A 24,314-nucleotide genomic window follows, 5' to 3' on the forward strand; every position below is an offset into this window, starting at 1 on the left:
TAGTAGTAGTAGTAGTAGTAGTAGTAGTAGTAGTAGTAGTAGTAGTAGAAGTAGTAGTAGTTCGCGACCACGAACACTAGAAATGTGGCATTAATCCCTAACATGTTTTTCTGTTATAAATGCTGAGACGATTAGCATTATAATCCTGACTTGTTATGTAGTTTTACTGTGTTCCACTTGTCAGCACCGATCTGTTTGATGAAGTATATTAAAACAAACAGTACTGAGTCTTGCATTAAGCATACAGGTATGCTTTTAATAAATCACATGCATTTTCCATGAATGACACATTCATAAGTGTGACATTCATCACAAGACAAACAGGATCAAGGAAATGTCAGTCTCCGTGCCTCACTAACCACACTCCCTCCGCACCCGTAAGCATTCTCACCATGTCGGCCTGCAACCAGTCACGTGTTACAGGGGGCCACGGTCTCCAAGCTGATACAGGGAGGAATCCAGTGCTGGTTCCAGTGATAATACGTTTGCATGGACGTTTGTGACAAGGTTGTTGTAGAGTAAGGTTTAACAAAGAAACCTATTACTAAATCAGTAATAGCTGAGCGGATCGTCTGAATATATTATCAGCATTGATGCTTTGATGAATCTAGAGTGAAGATGCCACCCCGTCCCCGACCAATGTACAGGCAAACTATGGCATTGGCCTCACGTGTCCAAGATCCTTCAATTTAACAAATGTCCGTAACATGTACCCAGAAAAAGGTTTACTAAGACCTGGAATGCTGTAGTCGACCAACATTTGAAGAGAGGTTTACATAGTTAGAAAATGATTGATTGTACGAAGAACATTGAGACATATAATAATCAGACCTGGGGCCCGTTTCACAAAACTCTCGTAAGCCAAAGATCTCGTAAGTTTTCTCGTAGCCATTATGCCTCCTACACTGTAGCATGAGATACGGATGCTACGAGAATAGTTATGAGATCTTAGGCTTACGAGAGCTTTGTGAAACGGGGCCCTGGAGCTAAGGGAACATTGCTTGCAGGGAATGTTGAAATATGAATTATGAAATAGATGAACCATGTTCCGTTCCAAGTTGTAGTTTTTCTAAGGAATGGCTATTTGACATGGGTTATTCATGGGTTATAAACAATATCAGGTTATCCATAGATGTTGAGCTCCAGTTAAACGTCTTGCAAAATCCGATTGACAAAGTGTTATTTCGTGTGAAGCAAGCAATAGAATCCTGTTAAATTTGGAGACACGTCATACTGTTATCGGGCGATGCTGGTCTATATAATCAACTGATTATGCATCTAAAGTATAAACGGCTAAATTCCAAACATGTGGTTTTCTTGGTTCAGAGTTGTTCCATAGAGATTATGGATAGCTGTATCCCAGAATGTCAGCTCAGACTTACTTCAAATGGTAGCCTTCCAAAATAGCAAACTATTGCTAAAAGATGTTCAGGTAAATATTCATATGTTTGAATTATAATCATACAATACTATAAAAGAAGAATGTGCAAGTTATTTATTTATAGGTCAACATTTGTTCTTAGTGTGTGCACTTTGGGTGGATATACCTGCAGAAGCAAATGTTGCTCCCTGGTGTCACTGCGTACGTGACTTGTTTATTTTCGTTACTATTGCTACTTTGTGTGAGTGTAATTATCAAGATATATTAATCACTCCATGCAACCAGCGTCATGTGTGTTGTGTGAGATATATTTGTGATAAAGAGTAAAACAGATTGGTATTGTATTGTGCAGTTCTCGGAACAATTGTGATTTCTGCACGAGCTTGCAATTCATTTTTGAATATTTATGTCAAATGTTGCAGGGTGATTTGTTTTCCTGTCCTATACCGACAGTAGAACAGTCCTCACCCCGACCAGTATTAGGTGTTGAAAGCCGGCCACACATGTTTGGGCCAGTAGATTTTAGTTAGGACGTGGTTGATGTGCCTCTAACGTAAGTGGGGGATACAGGTTGATACCGCCTGCTGTCAAACAATGGAATAGCGTATCAAGACATTATTGTCGAATTTAAACATATGGCAAGTCATATAATAAGCACGTTTTTAATTGGGCTGAAGGGTTTGCTATAAAAGAACGTAAAATTTGGAATGGAAGGACACGAAAGAAGTTTTACGATACTGGTTTAGGGTTATTTGTTAAATGTTTGAGCTATGTGCAAAATGTGTGTATGATGACTTTGTTGGAAGTGTAAGTTATATAGGATAGAGGGACAATGCTCTCTTAACAAACCCAGAGTTTATTAGTGTCTTAAACAAGATCATAGAACAGGAATGCATTTTAAGGAAACTTCCAAAAGGTTACAGGTCGCGTCTTGCCACGTTTCGATTTGTGGTTCCAGTTAAACTTTAAACAGATCCATATTAATGCATCCCTGTACAAAATAAAAATTCATTTTATTGAGAGATTTGTAGAAGATGAAGCTGATGTTTTATTTCACTGCATATTATCTGACGATATCGAGGTGAATGAATGCATTGTTAAATGTAGGAGTTGTTTAAATGTTGGGACTTTTAGTTTCATATTCATTGATGGTGACGTCGGTGTTTTAGTTGCCAAATTTGGCTGTATAATACTAAAACACAGATAGCATCTTTTACAGGAATAATATATAGTGTTTATGGTATTTTACTGTTGTGATATTATCTTAAAATAACTTGTCTCTCATACCTCTTAAGATTGGTTAATTGTGATTGGATTTGATTGCGATTGGTTAATCCTAGTCATTCGGAGTTAAATATCACTTTATGTACCTCTGATTTTCCAACACAGCTTATATCAATTTGTTTAAACTCTTAATAACGAGGTTAAGATAGAATGGAGATAAACATACTGTGTTGGAAAATAACTCTAAATTTGATTTTAACCGTAGCGCTGCGTGAGGTTGTAAAGAAAACATTAAGCTCATGTTATTTCGTTATATACCTCTGATTGTCCAACACAGAATGATTATCTTCTAATTCTCCTATTACATGTGCGGGCTTCCGTGTGTATTTATATGGGAAGTGATATACAGAAATAGTTTTGTGATACTGAGAATGAAAACGACACAGAGCGCAATTTGTCTTGCAATGAAACGTCATATTAATTGACGCGGCAGTTTGTGACTGTTCTTGGCGTCTTGGTTATGATGACGATGCAAAGTTGGTACCTTCATGTTGTGTAGGATTTGAAATATAGAGCATTAGTCTTCAAGTGGTGCAGCACAATTAAACGTTACGGAGAATTGTCTATCTTGTGGTATGGGATATGAAAATGTTATTCGAAGCTTTATATATATATACATATATATTTCTTTCATATATCTTTCTTGTGGTATATGATATGTAAAATCGGTGCATGGATGTCCTCCCAATATCACTGGCGATTATCGTGTAGTGTGGATGCAACGGTAGCTCCCAGGGCGGGGTGTCCTGCATATGTCGGTGCTGCGGATGTCGTCATGGTCGTCACGGGGTCACAAGCAGGTGTGGGAACATATTGTTCAGCCCTATGCGTATGTAGGGTCACAATTCCAGGACAGATGATCTAATGTAACACCGGTCATCCATCACTTGGGCGAGGGAGGGACACATATGATAACCCCTGGCTCTGTGTTTATCTGTGTTACACTTGTGCTGTATCAATATAAGACGTGTACACTACATCGGTGCTAGAATCTCCATATTAATGTACCCACCCTCCATCTTCCAATCCCAACATAATGCTTACATAGTAGTTCAGTGCAGGGGACACTAGTGTATATCCCATCAGTCAACAGCAGCTCTTTCCATGTAAAACCAAGATATTCCACCAGGATGATTTGGTGAAAGACAGATTTATCGGAGAAATAAATCACTGTGAAGTGCATGAACAGACGATTGGAAAAGGCATCTGAATCTTCAGAATAGTAATTTATCGATAACGCGTCAGGTTCATTGAACTTTGGTCACAATGGTCATAGTGCTACAGGAAAGTCGGGACATGTATCTTTTTTTCAGTCTGTGTCTGGGCCGGGAGACACTTCATGGACTTATCTTTGTTGTCTCTGTTGTAACAAAAATACAGTTGGGGATTTATGTGAAAGGAGTAGAATGTTCTGTTTTCAACTTACAGATGATAGAAATTTCTCGTTCTACAGAACAGAGACCATAAGAAGTCATGAAGACTCTTTAAGAATTTGCAATTTCTCAGGGCTAATTATGACTAATCCTCAGCAATTTGCCTTGAATCCCAAACCGGTTCATCTGATAAACAGTCGCCTCATAAACCTCTTTACTGGTCCAGGGACACTCATAATTTAATGCACAACTTGATATCCAGGAAAGATGCCAAGTTCAAAGAGTTCTAACAACAAACTCTTTCGCGTCAAGAATTTATTGATCAAACACAATTATGAATTTTTTACACGTTTTGAAAGGCTGAACATGAAGCAATGCAACATATTTTCTTCACTTGTTCGTGATAAATTGAGTGCACTCTTGACATGCTTCCGTAATGGCATACATCTCTTACAAGTGTAAATACTGATGTCTGTATTAGGGCGGTTATCCTTGGGGTCCCCGATTATCCTTGGGGTCCCCGATTATTCTGGGGTTCCCTAATAAGACTATTCGTCATGTCTTTTTGAAAATAAAAGAATGTATTTATATTAGTCATTGCAGAAAACCCTTTTTCACAATTAAATCTCATTAGGGTTAGGGTTAGGGTTAGGGTTAGGGTTAGGGTTATTTTTCACAATTAAATCTCCTCATTGAAAGAATACCATGTTATTGTCGAATAGAAACAAATAGTTTTCAAGAAAGAGTCTCACATATACAGAAATGGTCCATACTGCATGTTGATTGATAAGAATTAAATTTAACTGTTTTCTCTTCAATAGCTTAGCCTTGACAGGTGTCTATCCTAATTCAAGGCATGTGTATATTACTTTTTACTCGAAGAATCTTTCATCCTTAACGACGTGGAAGTGTACGGAACACTATAAAGAATGAAGAAAGATAACACTAACATACTCCGCCAGGATATAATTTACCCCACATCGTCAACTCTCTCCATGGTAACACTAACCCACACCACCTGGATAGGATTTACCCCACGTCGTCAACTGTCTCCATGGTAACACTAACCCACACCACCTGGATAGGATTTACCCCACGTCGTCAACTGTCTCCATGGTAACACTAACCCACACCACCTGGATAGGATTTACCCCACGTCGTCAACTGTCTCCATGGTAACACTAACCCACACCACCTGGATAGGATTTACCCCACATCGTCAACTGTCTCCATGGTAACACTAACCCACACCACCTGGATAGGTTTTACCCCACATCGTCAACTGTCTCCATGGTAACACTAACCCACACCACCTGGATAGGATTTACCCCACGTCGTCAACTGTCTCCATGGTAACACTAACCCACACCACCTGGATAGGATTTACCCCACATCGTCAACTGTCTCCATGGTAACACTAACCCACACCACCTGGATAGGTTTTACCCCACATCGTCAACTGTCTCCATGGTAACACTAACCCACACCACTGGGATATGATTTACCCCACATCGTCAACAGTTTCCATGCTAACATTAACCCACACCACCAGGATAGGTTTTATCCCACATCGTCAACTCTCTCCATGGTAACACTAACCCACACCACCAGGATAGGATTTACCCACCATCGTCCTATCTGCACACATCCCTCATACCGTCTCCATGTTTACACCTCCACATACTTGTATATTACATCCTACAAGGTATCTGCCACGTTGCATCAGGTTTACTATGACAAGTATCGAAAGGAACATATTATGGCTGCATCTCTACAAACGTTTTGACAAAACTGATGACTCCGTGGACGAACAGCTGAGACAAGATGCGGAGTTTTGTATGGGAGTGGTAAGTTACACTGACACCACGGTTGCAGAAGCCTCGTGTTGTCCTCGCTGGTCAACACGGATGACCTGAACAGTCAAATGCCTCTTAACATCTTCATCATTCATCCATTACCACATGTGGGCGGACAGAGTATCCTGACGAGATAACTATCCAGGCAGCACTCGTCCACGCTCTCATCTAACAACATACTTTCGCAGGGGTTTGTGGGTAGGTGTATGGAGATGGGGATGAAGGACCAATGTAAAAGCAGTAGTAGAAGTGATGCTGTCGTCATTCTAAATGTATCAGATGATGTTGCAGTGTCAATGCTCGTCAGTAACGCTGTTGTCATCTTGAATGTAGTCAAAGTAGTTGACGTCATCGCAAATGTATCCCCTCACGTATAGTCGGATTCAGGGTAGTCCTATACATGTGAAATATACGACGGAGGGGTGTTCATGAACAGCACATCCGGGTACTCTACTAATGCCATTTTCAGACGGGGTTGTGTTCCTGACTGCACATCCGGTTACTCTCCTAATGCCATTATCATAAGGGGTATGTTCCTAACAGCACATCCGGTTACTCTCCTGATGTCATTGTTTTAAGGTGTGTGTTCGTGACAGCACATCCAGGTGCTCTCCTAATGTCATTGTCAAAAGAGGTGTGTTCGTGACAGCACATCTGGGTACTTTCCTAATGTCAGTGGTATAAGAGTATGTTCTTGACAGCACATTCGGTTACTCTCCTGATGTCATTGTCAGAAGGTGTGTGTTCGTGACAGCACATCCGGGTGCTCTCCTAATGCCAATGTCAGAAGGGCAATGTTCCTGATGGTACACACGTGTCCTCTCCCAGCCTGCGAAAGGCAAGGAGAACAAAGGGGAGTATAACGACATGGTAGACGTGATGCTAGTGTGACAGTTTTGTGATCGAGGTCCGCATATCTCCCGTTTTCGTTCCTGAGACTTGTCAATCACAGCGGTGTCAATAGAGACTGGGAAAGCGATGACACATGTGGCTGTTATACTAGATTTGTGGAAAAAGTCAAGATTATGTTTGTCGGCTTGAATACTTCTGAGGCTGCAAAATTATCATTTTCCATGGTGCTCTGTACATATACATGATGTCCAAGAATGAACCTTGGAGACAAATCTACGAGCAAAGGGCTGGTAAAGGGCTGTGAACATCTCGTCATTATAGAGTGAGCGATTTAGGTTTTCCGCTGCTTTTAGCAGTATTCCAGCGGGGGTCACTAGAAATAGTTAAAATGGAAAAAGTGTAATTGTGTTGTTGCTGTTGTCGGCGATGGTGTTGCTGTTGTCGGCGATGGTGTTAATAGTGTCGTGATTATGAATCCTGACGCATGTCGAATACATACACCGATATTCTGTGGCGTTGTTTCAAATCCAACTTAACAACAATAATACCAAAATCAATGTTCAACAACAGATCCTATCATATGTCCTATGTTCCAAACATAAGTTATACAGATTAAGTCAGCATATGTACGTCAAATGAAAAGATTCTACTTCTGACTGAATTGGCAAAGTTTGCTGTATTTGAAATGTTGATCCTTCATTAAGCATCGATATTTGATGACAGAATCCATGCGTTGAAGACCACTTGAATCAATGAATCGCGTCTGTAGTCAACTGGTGACCAAGTTCCTGACTTTTTGTAGCTTGCAGTAGCTGTTTTGTGCCAGTCAATCCTAGTGTGTACGAGTATGCGGAACGGTGTCTGTCCCACGTGGCGTTAGTTACGTCAACAATGTTTAATTGTGTCAACACTCTCATAACTAATAAACCTAGGCGTCAATGCCCAAACAATCCCAGGCTGAGTATTAAGCTTCTTTAGTGTATTTTGTTGTAACAAGCTTGTCTTTGTGACGGCAGCCCCACCTCTCCCACTAGATGACCTCGCGGAAACGACGACTCGCTAGCACCAGCAGCACGGTGTAGGGGCAATTAATGACCTGTCTGAAATCTGCCCCGGGCACTCCTTGTCGTCATCAATCGTAAGCTGCTTACATCTGTCCATTGGTAGACCGGCCTGCTTCACACAACATCAACTTTATGATACCTACAAACAATCTAATTATACCAGAAACCTGTTTGGATGGATAAGGGCCAATATTATTTCAATTACACTATCTTGCAGTTTCCGTCCACTGGTCTCATTCGTTAAACATTTTAAAAGTGGATATCTGTCTCTGCCCCTAGTAGGCCTGGACAATTGGCTTGTATCAGCAGTAAGTCCAGCGTGGACAGTGGCTTTACACGTATATCCCTGTAAGTCCGTTGGAGGCAACGGACTGTTCGTCTGTAAATTAAGTGTGGCGTGAACGGAGGATATAAATGTCTATAACAATAAATCCTGTCTAGACAGTAGACATAAAAAGGTATAAATATTACCCGATCTACACAGTGGACATGAATGTCCATCCCAATAGGCCCGGTGTGGACAGATTTGCATCTGTTCACATTGTCCCCAAGAGAAGTGACGATAGTTGAGCTTGTACGACCGAGATGAAAGCAGCATAGCGGCATGTTGATACGGAGGGATGTCAAACAGTAGTGAACCTCACCACGACAATGACATAACTGGAGCTGATATTATGTTTGATTTTTCTACATAATTTCTGTCAACTCAAGCAAACTGATTTGCTGTGCACCTGCCTCACGATTCCCATTTTGGTTGACTTTAGAACCGGGTACTACTCTTATAAAACCGGGTACTACTACTTTAAAACCGGGTACTACTACTTTAAAACCGGATACTACTACTTTAAAACCGGGTACTACTCCCAAAATCAAAAAGCGCAAAATCGACAATAAATGCATCACAAATTACAGGAAACAAAGTATGCATGAAACATTATGTGTGTTTTAGGTAGGTAGAAGTCCGCTTAAAGCAACCTTATGGATTATACTAAAGCGATTTGAAACTATAATCTCTTGTTACAGTGAGTCCCCGCTTCATGTTTACTGAAAGAGCTTGTTTTGGAGACACTACCCGCCATCTTCCAGATGACTTCACTATAAGGACATAACTGACTGTACATAATGTTTTCACTATTCTTACATGGTGCCAACGGTTCAAGCTAAATACTAAATGGTCAGCTCCTAATATACTGCAAACATTGCAAGCTTCAATATCTGGTCATAACAGTGTTTCTGAAAGATTAGAGCGTGAGTGTCCTTAAAAATACGGCCCCTGTCTAAATCTAAATCAAGCATTGCTGTAATCCAAATATTTGTCTGCTGATTATGACGGGAATAAATTCAATATCATTCTGAACATATGATATCATCTGAAGACATATCATTATTCAAGAGGTACCAAATGACATCGTTTTCTTTACCTGGAATTATTTTATTTTAATAATATCATACCCCAATGTGTGATGAGGTAGGTAGAAGTTCGCTAAAATCAAACTATATTTAAATATATTAATGTGCATAAAAAAGCAATTTGAAACTACAATCTCTCGTTAATGTGAGCGCCCCTTCATGTACATTGAAACATAACAGTGTTTCTGAAAGATTAGAGCATGAGTGTCCTTAAAAATACGACCCCTGTCTAAATCTAAATCAAGCATTGCTGTAATCCAAATATTTGTCTGCTGATTATGACGGGAATAAATTCAATATCATTCTGAACATATGATATCATCTGAAGACATATCATTATTCAAGAGGTACCAAATGACATCGTTTTCTTTACCTGGAATTAATTTATTTTAATAATATCATACCCCAGTGTGTGATGAGGTAGGTAGAAGTTCGCTAAAATCAAACTATATTTAAATATATTAATGTGCATAAAAAAGCAATTTGAAACTACAATCTCTCGTTAATGTGAGCGCCCCTTCATGTACATTGAAACATAACAGTGTTTCTGAAAGATTAGAGCGTGAGTGTCCTTAAAAATACGACCCCTGTCTAAATCCAAATCAAACATTGCTGTAATCCAAATGTTTGTCTGTTGATTATGACGGGAATAAATTCAACATCATTCTGAACATATGATATCATCTGAAGACATATCATTATTCAAGAGGTAATAAAATGACATATCGTTTTCATTTAATGCATTTATTTGACAAATATTATTATCTCGCGAACCACATTACCTACATAAATTTATGTGAAACTTTGAATATGGCTTTCCTATTGATACCTGCACAATAAAACGGAAACTTTTCAAACATTAAACATCGGGAATATAGTTAGGCTAACTACTTTCTGACATCACCTCGTATCAGCGACTAAAGGACTGTTTGTGAACCAGCGCTAACAATCATACCTACTTAGGTCGGTGTACTTCATTGCCGAAAGCAAATAGATTGTTGATACACACACGAGACCTTTTCCTAATCTCTGCACAGTCGCTTTACTGTACACACGTTTACAATCTCACTTTACCATCCATAGATATTTTAACACATTTCGAATTTAAGTTTGGAACATTAGGATTGTAGTATAATAATAGATGAGTCTCTCAGGGGAAACCGTTGTCTCCTCTTCATCTGCTGAATATACACACACCAGCAGCTCAGGCCTAGGATTGGCAGGAGGATCGATCAATGGACAGTTTTGTTGACCTGGGAACAACTGTGATTGGCTGGCTGACCAATGATCAGCTGCCAGTGGCACTGATTAATCACTGCGATTTGCCCTCAGATCGGTGAGCTATTGTGAGTCCCCGAAAAATGTATATGCCGCAGTGGCTATCTGTTAATGCCTGTGATTGGGCAGTTATGTAACCCAGGTAACGGCGCCACTAGGCGTCCAGCACTACGGTTGATGCAAATTGGATACAGTCAACACTAGGGTCGGTGCGTGTAATGCAGAGCTGTATGGGGCTGTAGATCTAGATCGAAGTGACCATCCAATCAACGCTAGTGAATGGCCAAGTCCGATATTCAGTTCAGACTCCACAAGTCCCATATGGAAGACTCCACGCTACAAACGCGACTTTCGAACTTCAAAACACAAGAGGCAACCGCCAGAAAACACCGGATGTGACGTCACATACAATATCTTAACCAGCAGATAATGATGCGAAATACCTATATTCATTACGGTTATTCACCATCTGGTTACCTTACCGTGGTCTTCTGATGCGAGCATGTCTCAACAACACAAGGGGAGACTACCACGACACGTCTGCAAAACACCCGGCGCGTACATATACAGGCATGTCCGAAACGGACATGACGACTGCTAGGCAACACTACTTAGACGAAACACACAAGTACTGCACATGCATACTGTACCTACGAGTGCAGTGGCGTACACATGTTTCTATATACACAGTAACATGTAGCTCTAGTACGGCTAGTATATACACTGGCAACCTCCGTGCTTGTCTATCAACCCTGACAATTAGTCGTCAGAGTTATTCCCCTTCCTGCAGGGGTTTGTGGCATAGAGGCGCTAGGTCAGATAGTCGGGGTCACACTGGTAGATGTCCAGCTGCAAGAACATGGAAGCAGAACATTCAGTAAGTATACTACAAGTTTCCACAGTGAAAGCAAAAGTGCATATTAAAGTAAACTCTTAAGCAGAGTGGGAAATTATGACAGAAAGTTGTAGGCCCATAGCTACAACAATAGCAAACTTATATTAACCTTTCAGTTGAAAGAAGTAAACCTATCTAGGTCTATTTTCACTACATACATATCACGGCCATGTAGGTTTGTCTACACACATACCATGGTGATTTCGCCCATGAAGTTCCTAGTTCGCGTGAGGTCAGTACCAAGGGTCACCCCACACTCCATGATGCTACTCTTGGGAGCTGAAAAAACAAAAAATGGTTTTGTTTCATATTGTTTAGATCCGATAACTCGTAAACGAGATATTTTAACACGAGTCGTGTAAAAACATAAAAAACACATTAGCCATGTTTAATAACGTCCAAACACATTAGCCAAGTTTGATATCTGACAAACACATTAGCCAAGTGTGATATCCGACAAGCACATTAGCCAAGTTTGATATCTGACAAACACAATAGCCAAGTTTGATATCCGACAAACACATTAGCCAAGTTTGAGATGCGACAAACACATTAGTCAAGTGTGATATCCGACAAACACATTAGCCAAGTTTGAGATGCGACAAACACATTAGCCAAGTGAGATATCCGACAAACACATTAGCCAAGCGTGATATCCGACAAACACATTAGCCAAGTGTGAGATCCGACAAACAGATCAGCCAAGTTTGAGATCCGTCAAACACATTAGCCAAGTGTGATATCCGACAAACACATTAGCCAAGGTTGAGATCCGACAAACACATTAGCCATGTCAGTGACATTACGTATGTTTGAAACTGCTAGAGAAGTGGTTTGTACAGGACGCCGAACTGTGTGTACTTTTGTGAAGTTGTACAAAAATACGAAGGCAGAAAAGAAATACCGATCTTAAAAATGAGATTATATAGCACTATAAACAGACAAGCTACGGCGTAGGAACTAAGTCAGCGGGCGGATATAACAACATACATAGACAGGCTTGGGTGTAGGATCGAAGTTAGTGGACGGACAAAACAACATACATAGACAGACTTGGGTGTAGGATCGAAGTTAGTGGACGGATATAACAACATACATAGACAGACTTGGGTGTTGGATCGAAGTTAGTGGATGGATATGTCAACATACATAGACAGACTTGGGTGTTGGATCGAAGTAAGTGGGTGGACATAACAACATACATAGACAGTCTAGGCTGTAGGATCGAAGTAAGTGGGTGGACATAACAACATACATGACAGTCTAGGGTATAGGATCGAAGTAAGTGGGTGGACATAATAACATACATAGACAGACTAGGCTGTAGGTCAGGGTGTGTTAAATTTAGGACGGTGCAAGTCTTAAACATTCAGTCAGATGACTATTATGCACATCAGTCCTTCACACACGTCCTGACACTCAGTAACTCACTAACTTACTCACTCACTCACCCAATGTATGGCTGAAGAACCTGGTCTTGTCCGACTTGATGATGCCGACCATTGTGTTGCCGTTGTACATCAGGATCACATCCTTCCAGTCTGAGAGAGGGAACCCCTGCAGGATTGACCCACGTGTATAACTACCACATCTTACAGTAGAAACCGCAACAGCCATCATGTGTAAATTATTGGAAGGTCTTTATATTCAGTTCAGTAATGTAATGACAGGTTTTGATTGTGATACTTGTGACTGAGGTCTTGGAATTGGTGATGGTGACGAGCACTCCTTATACTGACAGGACAGACGACACAAATGACTTACATCATGATTTTACTTGGCACCAACAAGGTTACATTATTTGATTTGATTACTGGAAGCTCTTTCAACTGGGAAAGGCATACAGAAAAGTGCGGTATAAATGTGTTCTTACTGACAACTAATGTAAACGTTCCTGTATCTAAAACACAAAATATCTGGGCATTACCTGCAAGGTTACATTGAATACTTAATATTTGCAATTGTGATTTTTAAGAACTTCTTTAGAAGGTTAAGAAAACCAAACATAGTTACCCTTATTTGTGAAGTACCAGTTTTTAAATAACAATATAACAATATTAGAAGCTCCACTCGGTTGTTGGGGAAAAGATAATTCATTGTGTACGTGGTGTAACTCGTCTTGTGCTGACGGTGAATTTCACAATCTATTTCGTTCTCAAACCTCTACTATGCTCAGTTCAAGCGTGGGTTCATTTTACAACTTGTCAATAACCTTGCATTTGTGCAACTCGAGTATATTGAACATCGTGGAAGTAACAACCGTGTCAGATATCAACAAGAATGTATTGACATAACTGTCAAATATTTTCACGTAGTACTGCTAACAGTCATGGCTGCAGTTAGAGGACATTCGGAATACTGGGGACATGGTGGGAGAGCCGTCTAAAGCGCCAGGTTAGTGATCCAGCCAGCTTGGTGACAGAGTCGAGCTCACCCTTGACCGGGTATATAAACCTAAAGTGTGCTTCTCACTATATATTAGGTCATCTCTTGTTTTCCCAGAATAACCGCATTTGAGGCTTTTGTTGTGGGGGACAGGCTTTACTTTTCGTTAGTAAGACCGCTTCCCAGGTTTTACTTTTCCTAACTTTATATGAACATCAACATTCAAATGAGTGTTTGAAATCAACTGAAAAATATCGTTCAAGATTAAACTCACAATATAAATGTTTTCACTAGCGGGATCCGCAAATCACACATCCGTAGGCAGACTGTCTACCGCACGGCCACCGGGGAGAAAGTGGTAGAGTTAAATTATCTACTTACAGTTACTGTCATTAAATTGATTTTACGCGCGCTTCAGTTATTGTTATGTAGCTTCATTAAATATACTACCGACAAGAAATAAGGGAACTAATGAAATAATAGCGACTTTGAAACTGCTTGAAATATCCACTAAATCAATTTTAGGCGTCAAGTTCAATATCTGGTGTGTCCACCATGTTGGGCAACACATTCACGGCACCTTGATGGCATGCTGTTAATCAATTTCCGGATGGTTGCCCGTGGTATTGCCCGCCATTCCTCTTGGAGAGCTGCACCTAGCTGGGCCAGGTTGGCGGGTCCTGGGTCCCTGGCGTACACCCTTCGACCAAGAACGTCCCAGAGATGTTCAATTGGGGACAGGTCTGGGGACTTAGAGGGCCAGTCCAATGTCTGGATACCTTCTTATGGAAGATAAGCGGAGACATTTCGGGCCCGATGTGGTCTGGCATTATCATCTTGGAATACAAAATTTCGGCCGATAACTCTAGCCAATGCAGCCACAACAGGACGCAATATTTGGTCAACGTATCGCTGACCAGTCATGGCTCCGTTAATGATGACCAAATCTGATCGTCTGTCATGTGTAATCCCACCCCACACCATGACACACATATACCTCCATATCGATCATGGTCAAGAATTGCTGCTCTGGCATATCGCTCCCCGCTCCGACGCCAACAACGTTTTCTGCCATCTGTGAATCATCAGAGAACATGGTGTAACGCCAGTGGCGCATAGCCCGCCCCTGATGCTGCATAGCCCATGCCAATCTTTGGCGCTTATGGTGAGCTGGAAGGGTGACACCCTTAAAAGTCCGTCTTGCTTTCAGACGAGCTTGATAGAGTCGGTTTTTAACGGTTGAGGTTGAAATGCGTCTTCCAGTGAGTGTGCAGAATTCTCAATTGATGGCAGGGGCCGATTTAAACCTATCGCGTAGAGCAATTAACGTAATGAGACGATCCTGTCGTGGTGTCGTTGATTTTGGTCTACCACGCCCAGGTCTCGTTGCAACCCCACCCGTTTGACGGTACTTATCCCACAGGCGTGAAATTACACTTTTTGATTTACCAATCTGCCGGGCAACTTCACATAATGAGTCCACCCAGCTGTGAAGGGGTACCTCTTAAGGATGGGAAAGCCACATTGTATGATCCCCAGGGGGTTGAGATTGATAACTGACATTGATTGATCGACGAGAAGGTGATCTGGATATTGGCGGTATGTAAATAAAAATAACAATTAACTCAGCAGTTTTGTGCGCAATGCCCAAACACCATCGTACTTGGTACACAGCTTCCACATCTAATTGTGTGGTGTTTCAAAAGTTTTCCTATCCACAGTATCTTGTTTCAGGTTCTTTCAGTAAACTTCAGATCACATCCTTTTCTAAATGCATTTGAGATTTCTGATACCTACTCTTTAGGATTCACAGGTGATTACTGAGGTAACTATCAGGGAGCCGAGTGAGTTAGGTGTGGGCACCTCATATCGGCATGTATGTTTATATCATCCGTGAAAGACGTGAGCGGTATGTATGTATGTATGTCCGTGTATACCATTTGGAAACCGGCGGAGTAGCGTGTAGGCGCTATGGGCGTTATGGACTTCTGTTCTAAAACTTACCTGTGTTGCCATGGTAACTGAGTGCGTAGTTCCTACCCATGACGTTATTTCAAACACCAGGTGTCTATTCTCCAGGGCTATTACTAGGTTTTCTTTGCCGTTACAGTCGGTGCCGGAGACAAGCACTTGTCTGGTAGGGTCCATCTGGGCGGCCTCCCTGTACCTCAGAAACAACACCTGTGGGTTTTGTGGAGTCGCAGCTGCTGTGGTCAAGTCAACATCAATCCGGCCCTGGCCAAACTGGGCGATGCCGCCTTGAAACCTCATGTTAGAAGCTCTGACCCAAGAAGTAGAATTGATGAAGGCTTCATCAAATACCACAAACGCTTGAGGACTGCAGTCTGAAAGGAGTTGGGAGGAGATTCAGAGGCTGGTCCGAGGGGAGGGGTAGAGGTGGCATGTAATCGGGACAGCGAGGGACTGTGACACAGTGAAAATGTTAAGAGCAATGATTCGAGACAAAAGTCAAAATAGACAGCACGAAGGTTGTTACCATGGTTTCGTCGCTTCATGCATGCACATTCCAGGATGCTGAATTCTGTTCCGTTTGGACAATCGGCGGAGAGCCATCCATTCTGACCTCCATCTATCTGGAACTTGGAGGAGTCACCCCACACTGGCAGCTTGTCACAGACCCCTGTCGCAGAATATACAGCGTTAATATCTGCCACACACACCCATTTCTCACAGCCATCTGCCACAGAACACTCTTCAATAACATCTTCATATCTGCCACACAGACCCGTGTCACAGGACACAACCATAATACCTTCATATCTGAAACACAACCCCATCTCTCACAGCCACCTGTCACAGGACACACAACGATAATACCTTCATATCTGACACACAGATCCATCTCTCACAGCCACCTGTCACAGGACACACAACGATAATACCTTCATAACTGACACACAGATCCATCTCTCACAGACACCTGCCACAGGACACACAACGATAATACCTTCATATCTGACACACAGACCCATCTCTCACAGACACCTGTCACAGGACACACAACGATAATACCTTCATATCTGATACACAGACCCATCTCTCACAGACATCTGTCACAGGACACACAACGATAATACCTTCATATCTGACACACAGACCCATCTCTCACAGACACCTGTCACAGGACACACAACGATAATATCTTCATATCTGACACACAGACCTATCTCTCACAGACACCTGTCACAGGACACACAACGATAATACCTTCATATCTGACACACAGACCCATCTCTCACAGACACCTGTCAAAGGACACACAACGATAATATCTTCATATCTGACACACAGACCCATCTCTCACAGCCACCTGTCACAGGACACACAACGATAATATCTTCATATCTGACACACAGACCCATCTCTCACAGCCACCTGTCACAGGACACACAACGTTAATATCTTCATATCTGCCACATACACAAGTACACACCACACGTTCCAGATGGTTCACTTGCCGGTATCATCAACATGTATATACATGACTTACCTGTTCCGAAGCAGGATGAAGGACAGTGGTCCTGGCAGTTGAAATCCGGCTTGCAACCTCGGGTAGTGTATCTGTACCCTTCTGGACAGCATTCCGCCGCCGCCCTTCCGTTGGAGTCACAGGACCAGAAGCCACGACAGTTTCCGTCCATGGCATAACTCAGCACGTTCCCCGACCGACATTTCTCTGAAACACAGAGACACACCACATAAAGACAAGACACTATATCTGTAATATACCAGGACACCACACCAGTAACATGCCACAACAGCATATCGGTAACATACCAGGACAAAGCATCAGTAACACACCAGAACAAAACATCAGTAACATACCAGGACAAAACATCAGTAACATACCAGGACACCACATCAGCAACATACCACGACAAAACATCAGAAACGTACCAGGACACCACATCAGTAACATACCAGGACACCACACCAGTAACATACCAGGACACCACATCAGCAACATACCAGGACAAAACATCAGTAACATACCAGGACACCACATCAGTAACATACCAGGACAAAACATCAGTAACATACCAGGACACCACATCAGTAACATACCAGGACACCACATCAGTAACATACCAGGACACCACATCAGTAACATACCAGGACACCACATCAGAAAAGTATCAGGACACCACACCAGTAACATGCCACAACAGCATATCGGCAACATACCAGGACAAAACATCAGTAACATACCAGGACAAAACATCAGTAACATACCAGGACAAAACATCAGTAACATACCAGGACACCACACCAGTAACATACCAGGACACCACATCAGTAACATACCAGGACAAAACATCAGTAACATACCAGGACACCACATCAGTAACATACCAGGACAAAACATCAGTAACATACCAGGACACCACATAAGTAACATACCAGGACACCACACCAGTAACATACCAGGACACCACATCAGCAACATACCAGGACAAAACATCAGTAACATACCAGGACACCACATCAGTAACATACCAGGACAAAACATCAGTAACATACCAGGACACCACATCAGTAACATACCAGGACACCACATCAGTAACATACCAGGACACCACATCAGTAACATACCAGGACACCACATCAGAAAAGTATCAGGACACCACACCAGTAACATGCCACAACAGCATATCGGCAACATACCAGGACAAAACATCAGTAACATACCAGGACAAAACATCAGTAACATACCAGGACAAAACATCAGTAACATACCAGGACACCACATCAGTAACATACCAGGACACCACATCAGTAACAAACCAAGACAAAACATCAGTAACATACCAGGACACCACATCAGGAACATACCAGGACAAACATCAGTAACATACCACGACACCACATCAGCAACATACCAGGACACCACATCAGCAACAAACCAGGACAAAACATCAGTAACATACCAGGACACCACCTCAGTAACATACCAGGACAAAACATCAGTAACATACCAGCACACCACATCAGAAACGTACCAAGACACCACACCAGCAACATGCCAGGACACCACATCAGAAACATACCAGGACAAAACATCAGTAACATACCAGGACAACACATCAGTGACATCCCAGGACATCACACCAAGAACATATCACAACAGCATATCGGTAACATACCAGGACACCACATCAGTAACAAACCAGGACACCACAAAAGTAACATACCAGGACACCACATCAGCAACATACCAGGACAAAACATCAGTAACATACCAGGACAAAACATCAGCAACATACCAGGACAAAACATCAGTAACATACCAGGACACCACATCAGAAACATACCAGGACAAAACATCAGTAACATACCAGGACAAAACATCTGTAACATACCAGGACACCACATCAGTAACATACCAGGACAAAACATCAGTAACATACCAGGACACCACAAAAGTAACATACCAGGACACCACATCAGAAACATACCAGGACAAAACATCAGTAACATACCACGACAAAACATCAGTAACATACAAGGACAAAACATCAGTAACATACCAGGACACCACATCAGAAACATACCAGCACACCACATCAGAAACATACCAGGACACCACACCAGCAACATACCAGGACACCACATCAGAAACGTACCAGGACACCACATCAGCAACATACCAGGACACCACACCAGTAACATGCCAGGACAAAACATCAGTAACATAACAGGACACCACACCAGAAACATACCAGGACACCACATCAGTAACATACCAGGACAAAACATCACTAACATACCAGGACACCACATCAGTAACATACCAGGACACCACATCAGTAACATACCAGGACACCACATCAGTGACATACCAGGACACCACATCAGTTACATACCAGGACACCACATCAGTAACATACCAGGACACCACACCAGTAACATACCAGGACACCACATCAGTAACATACCAGGACAAAACATCAGTAACATACCAGGACACCACATCAGTAACATACCAGGACTCCACATCAGTAACATACCAGGACACCACATCAGAAACGTACCAGGACACCACACCAGCAACATGCCACAACAGCACATCGGCAACATACCAGGACAAAACATCAGTAACATACCAGGACAACACATCAGTAACATACCAGGACACCACATCAGTAACACACCAAGACAAAACATCAGTAACATACCAGGATACCACATCAGGAACATACCAGGACAAAACATCAGTAACATACCAGGACACCACATCAGGAATACCAGGAGAAAACATCAGTAACATACCAGGACACCACATCAGTAACATACCAGGACACCACATCACGAACGTACCAGGACACCACACCAGTAAACATGCTACAACAGCATATCGGTAACATACCAGGACAAAACATCAGTAACACACCAGGACAAGACATCAGTAACATACCAGGACACCACATCAGCAACATACCAGGACAAAACATCAGTAACATACCAGGACAAAATATCAGGAACATGCCACAACAGCATATCGGTAACATACCAGGACAAAACATCAGTAACACACCAGAACAAAACATCAGCAACATACCAGGACACCACACCAGTAACGTACCAGGACACCACACCAGTGACATGCCACAACAGCATATCCGTTACATACCAGGACAAAACGTCAGTAACATACCAGGACACCACATCAGTAACAAACCAGGACACCACACCAGTAACATACCAGGACACCACATCAGAAACGTACCAGGACACCACATCAGTAACATACCAGGACACCACACCTGTAACGTACCAGGACACCACATCAGTGACATGCCACAACAGCATATCGGTAACATACCAGGACAAAACATCAGTAACATACCAGGACACCACATCAGTGACATACCAGGACACCACATCAGTAACATTCCAGGACAAAAAATCAGCAACATACCAGGACACCACATCAGTAACATACTAGGACAAAACATCAGTAACATACCAGGACACCACATCAGTAACATACCAGGACACCACACCAGAAACATACCAGGACACCACATCAGTAACATACCAGGACAAAACATCAGCAACATACCAGGACACCACATCAGTAACATACCAGGACAAAACATCAGTAACATTCCAGGACAAAACATCTGTAACATACCAGGACACCACATCAGCAACATACCACGACACCACATCAGTAACATACCAGGACACCACATCAGTAACATACCAGGACACCATGTCAGTAACATACCAGGACACCACATCAGAAACGTACCAGGACACCACACCAGTGACATGCCACAACAGCATATCGGTAACATACCAGGACAAAACATCAGTAACATACCAGGACACCACATCAGTAACATACCAGGACAAAACATCAGTAACATACCAGGACAACACATCAGTCACATATAAGGACACCACATCAGTAACATACCAGGACACCACATCAGAAACGTACAAAGACACCACACCAGCAACATGCCACAACAGCATACCGGTAACATACCAGGACAAAACATCAGTAACATGCCGAGACACATCAGTAACATACCATGACAAATCAATAACATGCCAGGACACCACATCAGTAACGTACCAGGACACCATTTTTGTAATTTACCATGACGCCATATCTGTAATATACCAGTACACCATACAAGTAACATACCAGGTCACGATACTAGGAACATAGCAGGACACAATACCAGTAACATAACAAGACACAATACCAGTAACATAACAAGACACAATACCAGTAACATAACAGGACACAATACCAGTAACATAACAGGACACCATGCCAGTAACGTACCAGGTCACGATACCAGTAACATACCAGGACACAATACAGTAACATACGAGTGTTGGCTGAAAAGTTCTCAGCCTTAGTGGTTTTTCCCCACCAGGCAGAGACAGGTGTTTGCCACCAATGAGGACAATCATTTAGTGAATCATAGACACAAGAACTACAAACATACTAATAGTTTTATCTCAACTACAGCTCTTTTGGTAAACCTACCCTCTGAAATCATCAGAAATGGACAAAACTGAATACAGGGCAGTCATCAAGTACTTGCAAAAGAAAGGGATGTCCCCAACACAGATACATGCTGACATGGTCTCCACTCTAGGGGATCATGCTCCTTCATTTCCACAGTAAAGAAGTGGGCTGCAGAATTTAAGCGTGGCAGACAAAGCCTTGATGATGACCCACGCTCAGGAAGGCCTTCAACAGCAACCACTCCAGAAAAGATCACGCGAGTGCTCGATATGTTGATGGATGATCGACGATTGACTACTCGACATATTGTTAGTGTAGTGGGCATCTCTCATGAGAGGGTTGAGCATATTATCACCAACGAATTAGGAATGACTAAAGTTTCTGCAAGATGGGTGTCAAAGCTCTTGACAGCAGAACAGAAACGTGTCAGATTCCAGATGTCCGTTGACAATTTGCGTCGTTTTGAAGCAGATCCCGATGATTTTGTGGCACGATTTGTAACCATGCATGAGACCTGGATACATCACTTTCAACCAGAAACAAAACTACAGTCAAAACAGTGGAAGCATCCTGATTCACCAGCTCCGAAGAAAGCCAAGTCTGTTCCTTCAGCTGGAAAGGTGATGGCATCAGTCTTTTGGGATTCCAGGGGTATTCTGCTCATTGATTATCTTGAAAAAGGTCAAACTATCAACGGCAGATACTATGCTGATCTACTGAACCAGTTGCGAGAAGCAATCAAAGCCAAACGACGAGGGATGATCGCTAAAGGTGTCCTCTTCCACCAAGACAATGCGCCTGTTCACAAATCTGTGGTGGCCATGTCAACAATCCGCGATTGTGGCTTTGAACTCATTGACCATCCTCCCTATTCACCTGATTTGGCTCCTTCTGACTTCCACCTGTTCCCCCAAATGAAAAAGGAACTCGCCGGTCGCCATTTTGCAAGTAATGATGACGTCATTTCCGCTGTGACTGATTTTTTTTAGGGTAGCTGAAGAAGATTTCTTCCTAACCGGGATTCGGGCCTTGCAGCATCGCTGGCAAAAGTGTGTGAACTTGGAAGGGGACTATGTAGAAAAATAAATTACAAACGTGGACTTTGTAACTTTTTTTCACAGTGAGGCTTAGAACTTTTCAGCCAAGGCTCGTAACAGGGCACCATACCAGTAACATACCAGGAAACCATTTTAGTAACATACCAGGACACCACATTAGTAGCCTATCAGAACACCACATCAGTAACAACCCAGGGTATAATTTTAGTAACATAGCAGGAGACCATACCTGTAATACACCAGGACACCACATCAGTAACATACCAGGACACCATTTTAGTAACATACGAGACGACAATATCTGTAATATACTAGCACACCATACCAGTAACATAACAGGACACCATATCTCTAACATACCAGGGCACCATTCCATTAATATACCGTTACACAACCACACATCACTCTTTCTCTAGTCCATATAGGGTCGTGTGATCCTCATACTGTTACGGGACGGAAAGGCTTATGCTGGACTGCTCCATAAGATGGGTTAATGTCTGTTGTGCAAAACTGACAAACCTTGTGGATAACAGCTTCTTTATTACGAGTGTGCGACGTTTCGATACGGATTCTTGTAGCGTGGTCAAGCAGGAATGTCACACTCTCGTAATAAAGAAGCTGGTATCCATAAAGTCTGTCAATTTTGTACTTCCCAGCGTCTAAAACGCCACTCAGAGACGTTGCCTGTAGTGCAGCTTGGAACCTAGCTTCATGACAGGACTGGTCACACAAGGGACAGAGACACATCAGCTCTCTATACATGGACTACTTACCCATAGGACAGTCAACCTCCCAGACGTTGTTGCATCTACGGGTGAGCTGGTCCCAGTGATGTCCGAAGGGGCAGGTGCGATAAAGACCCCTCACCTCACCACCTGGACCATAGTAACACTGCAGGTACTTGTCACATGCAGTAGGGTGGTAGCGATACCCCACTCCACTTGCGTTGAAGACGTCGCTACAGAGCCCAACTGTTAGTAAGAACAAAATAGCATCAGACATGACACGGCCACTGATGTTGTTCGGGCAGGCTGTACAGGACCACAACCCACTCAGTGACTTACTACCTGGGTACTACCAGTGGAAAGATTCCATATTTCTGCGTTGCTAGGCTATCAGGTTAATATTTTCTGTGCATTGTTCCAGGCAGCGACTTATGATGGTTACCAGTTACTATGCCGTCTTGTTTCCATTGATGGATCATTATCCCTGTGTCTTCAAAATACGTTAGTATTAATGCTGTATTCTGAGGGAAGAAATTCATGACGTTTGTATTTTTTATGGTTGTGATCTAAGCTGAACTTGCAGGTTTTTCTATGAAATTAGGCTATTACTCCTCTGTAACCAGGGTCACATGTAGCATGTGTCTTTGTAGGTTAACGGATGATTATGTACTTTGCGTCTGACCGCATCACTTCAGTGATGAATTGACAGTAGGTGAATAACGCCTTTGTTAACACATGTGTG

At 42.4% G+C, this 24,314-nt stretch overlaps 1 protein-coding gene across 1 annotated transcript in view; it reads right to left on the minus strand.

Moving 5' to 3' along the window:
• Positions 1-9,948: 9,948 nt before the first annotated feature.
• Positions 9,949-24,314, minus strand: part of LOC137297165 (SCO-spondin-like) — a 77,455-nt gene continuing 63,089 nt past the window's right edge. Inside the window, exons 38-44 of the mRNA XM_067829178.1 lie at positions 23,621-23,818; positions 17,290-17,475; positions 16,276-16,419; positions 15,783-16,123; positions 12,845-12,950; positions 11,587-11,672; positions 9,949-11,347 (exon numbers count right to left, since the gene is read on the minus strand). Of these exons, the coding sequence (XP_067685279.1) occupies positions 11,309-11,347; positions 11,587-11,672; positions 12,845-12,950; positions 15,783-16,123; positions 16,276-16,419; positions 17,290-17,475; positions 23,621-23,818 (1,100 nt within the window). The 3' untranslated portion in view covers positions 9,949-11,308. The remainder of the gene's footprint in view (positions 11,348-11,586; positions 11,673-12,844; positions 12,951-15,782; positions 16,124-16,275; positions 16,420-17,289; positions 17,476-23,620; positions 23,819-24,314) is intronic.

This window comes from Haliotis asinina, chromosome 9 (assembly GCF_037392515.1).
Source record: "Haliotis asinina isolate JCU_RB_2024 chromosome 9, JCU_Hal_asi_v2, whole genome shotgun sequence".
Taxonomy (NCBI): Eukaryota; Metazoa; Mollusca; class Gastropoda; order Lepetellida; family Haliotidae; genus Haliotis; species Haliotis asinina.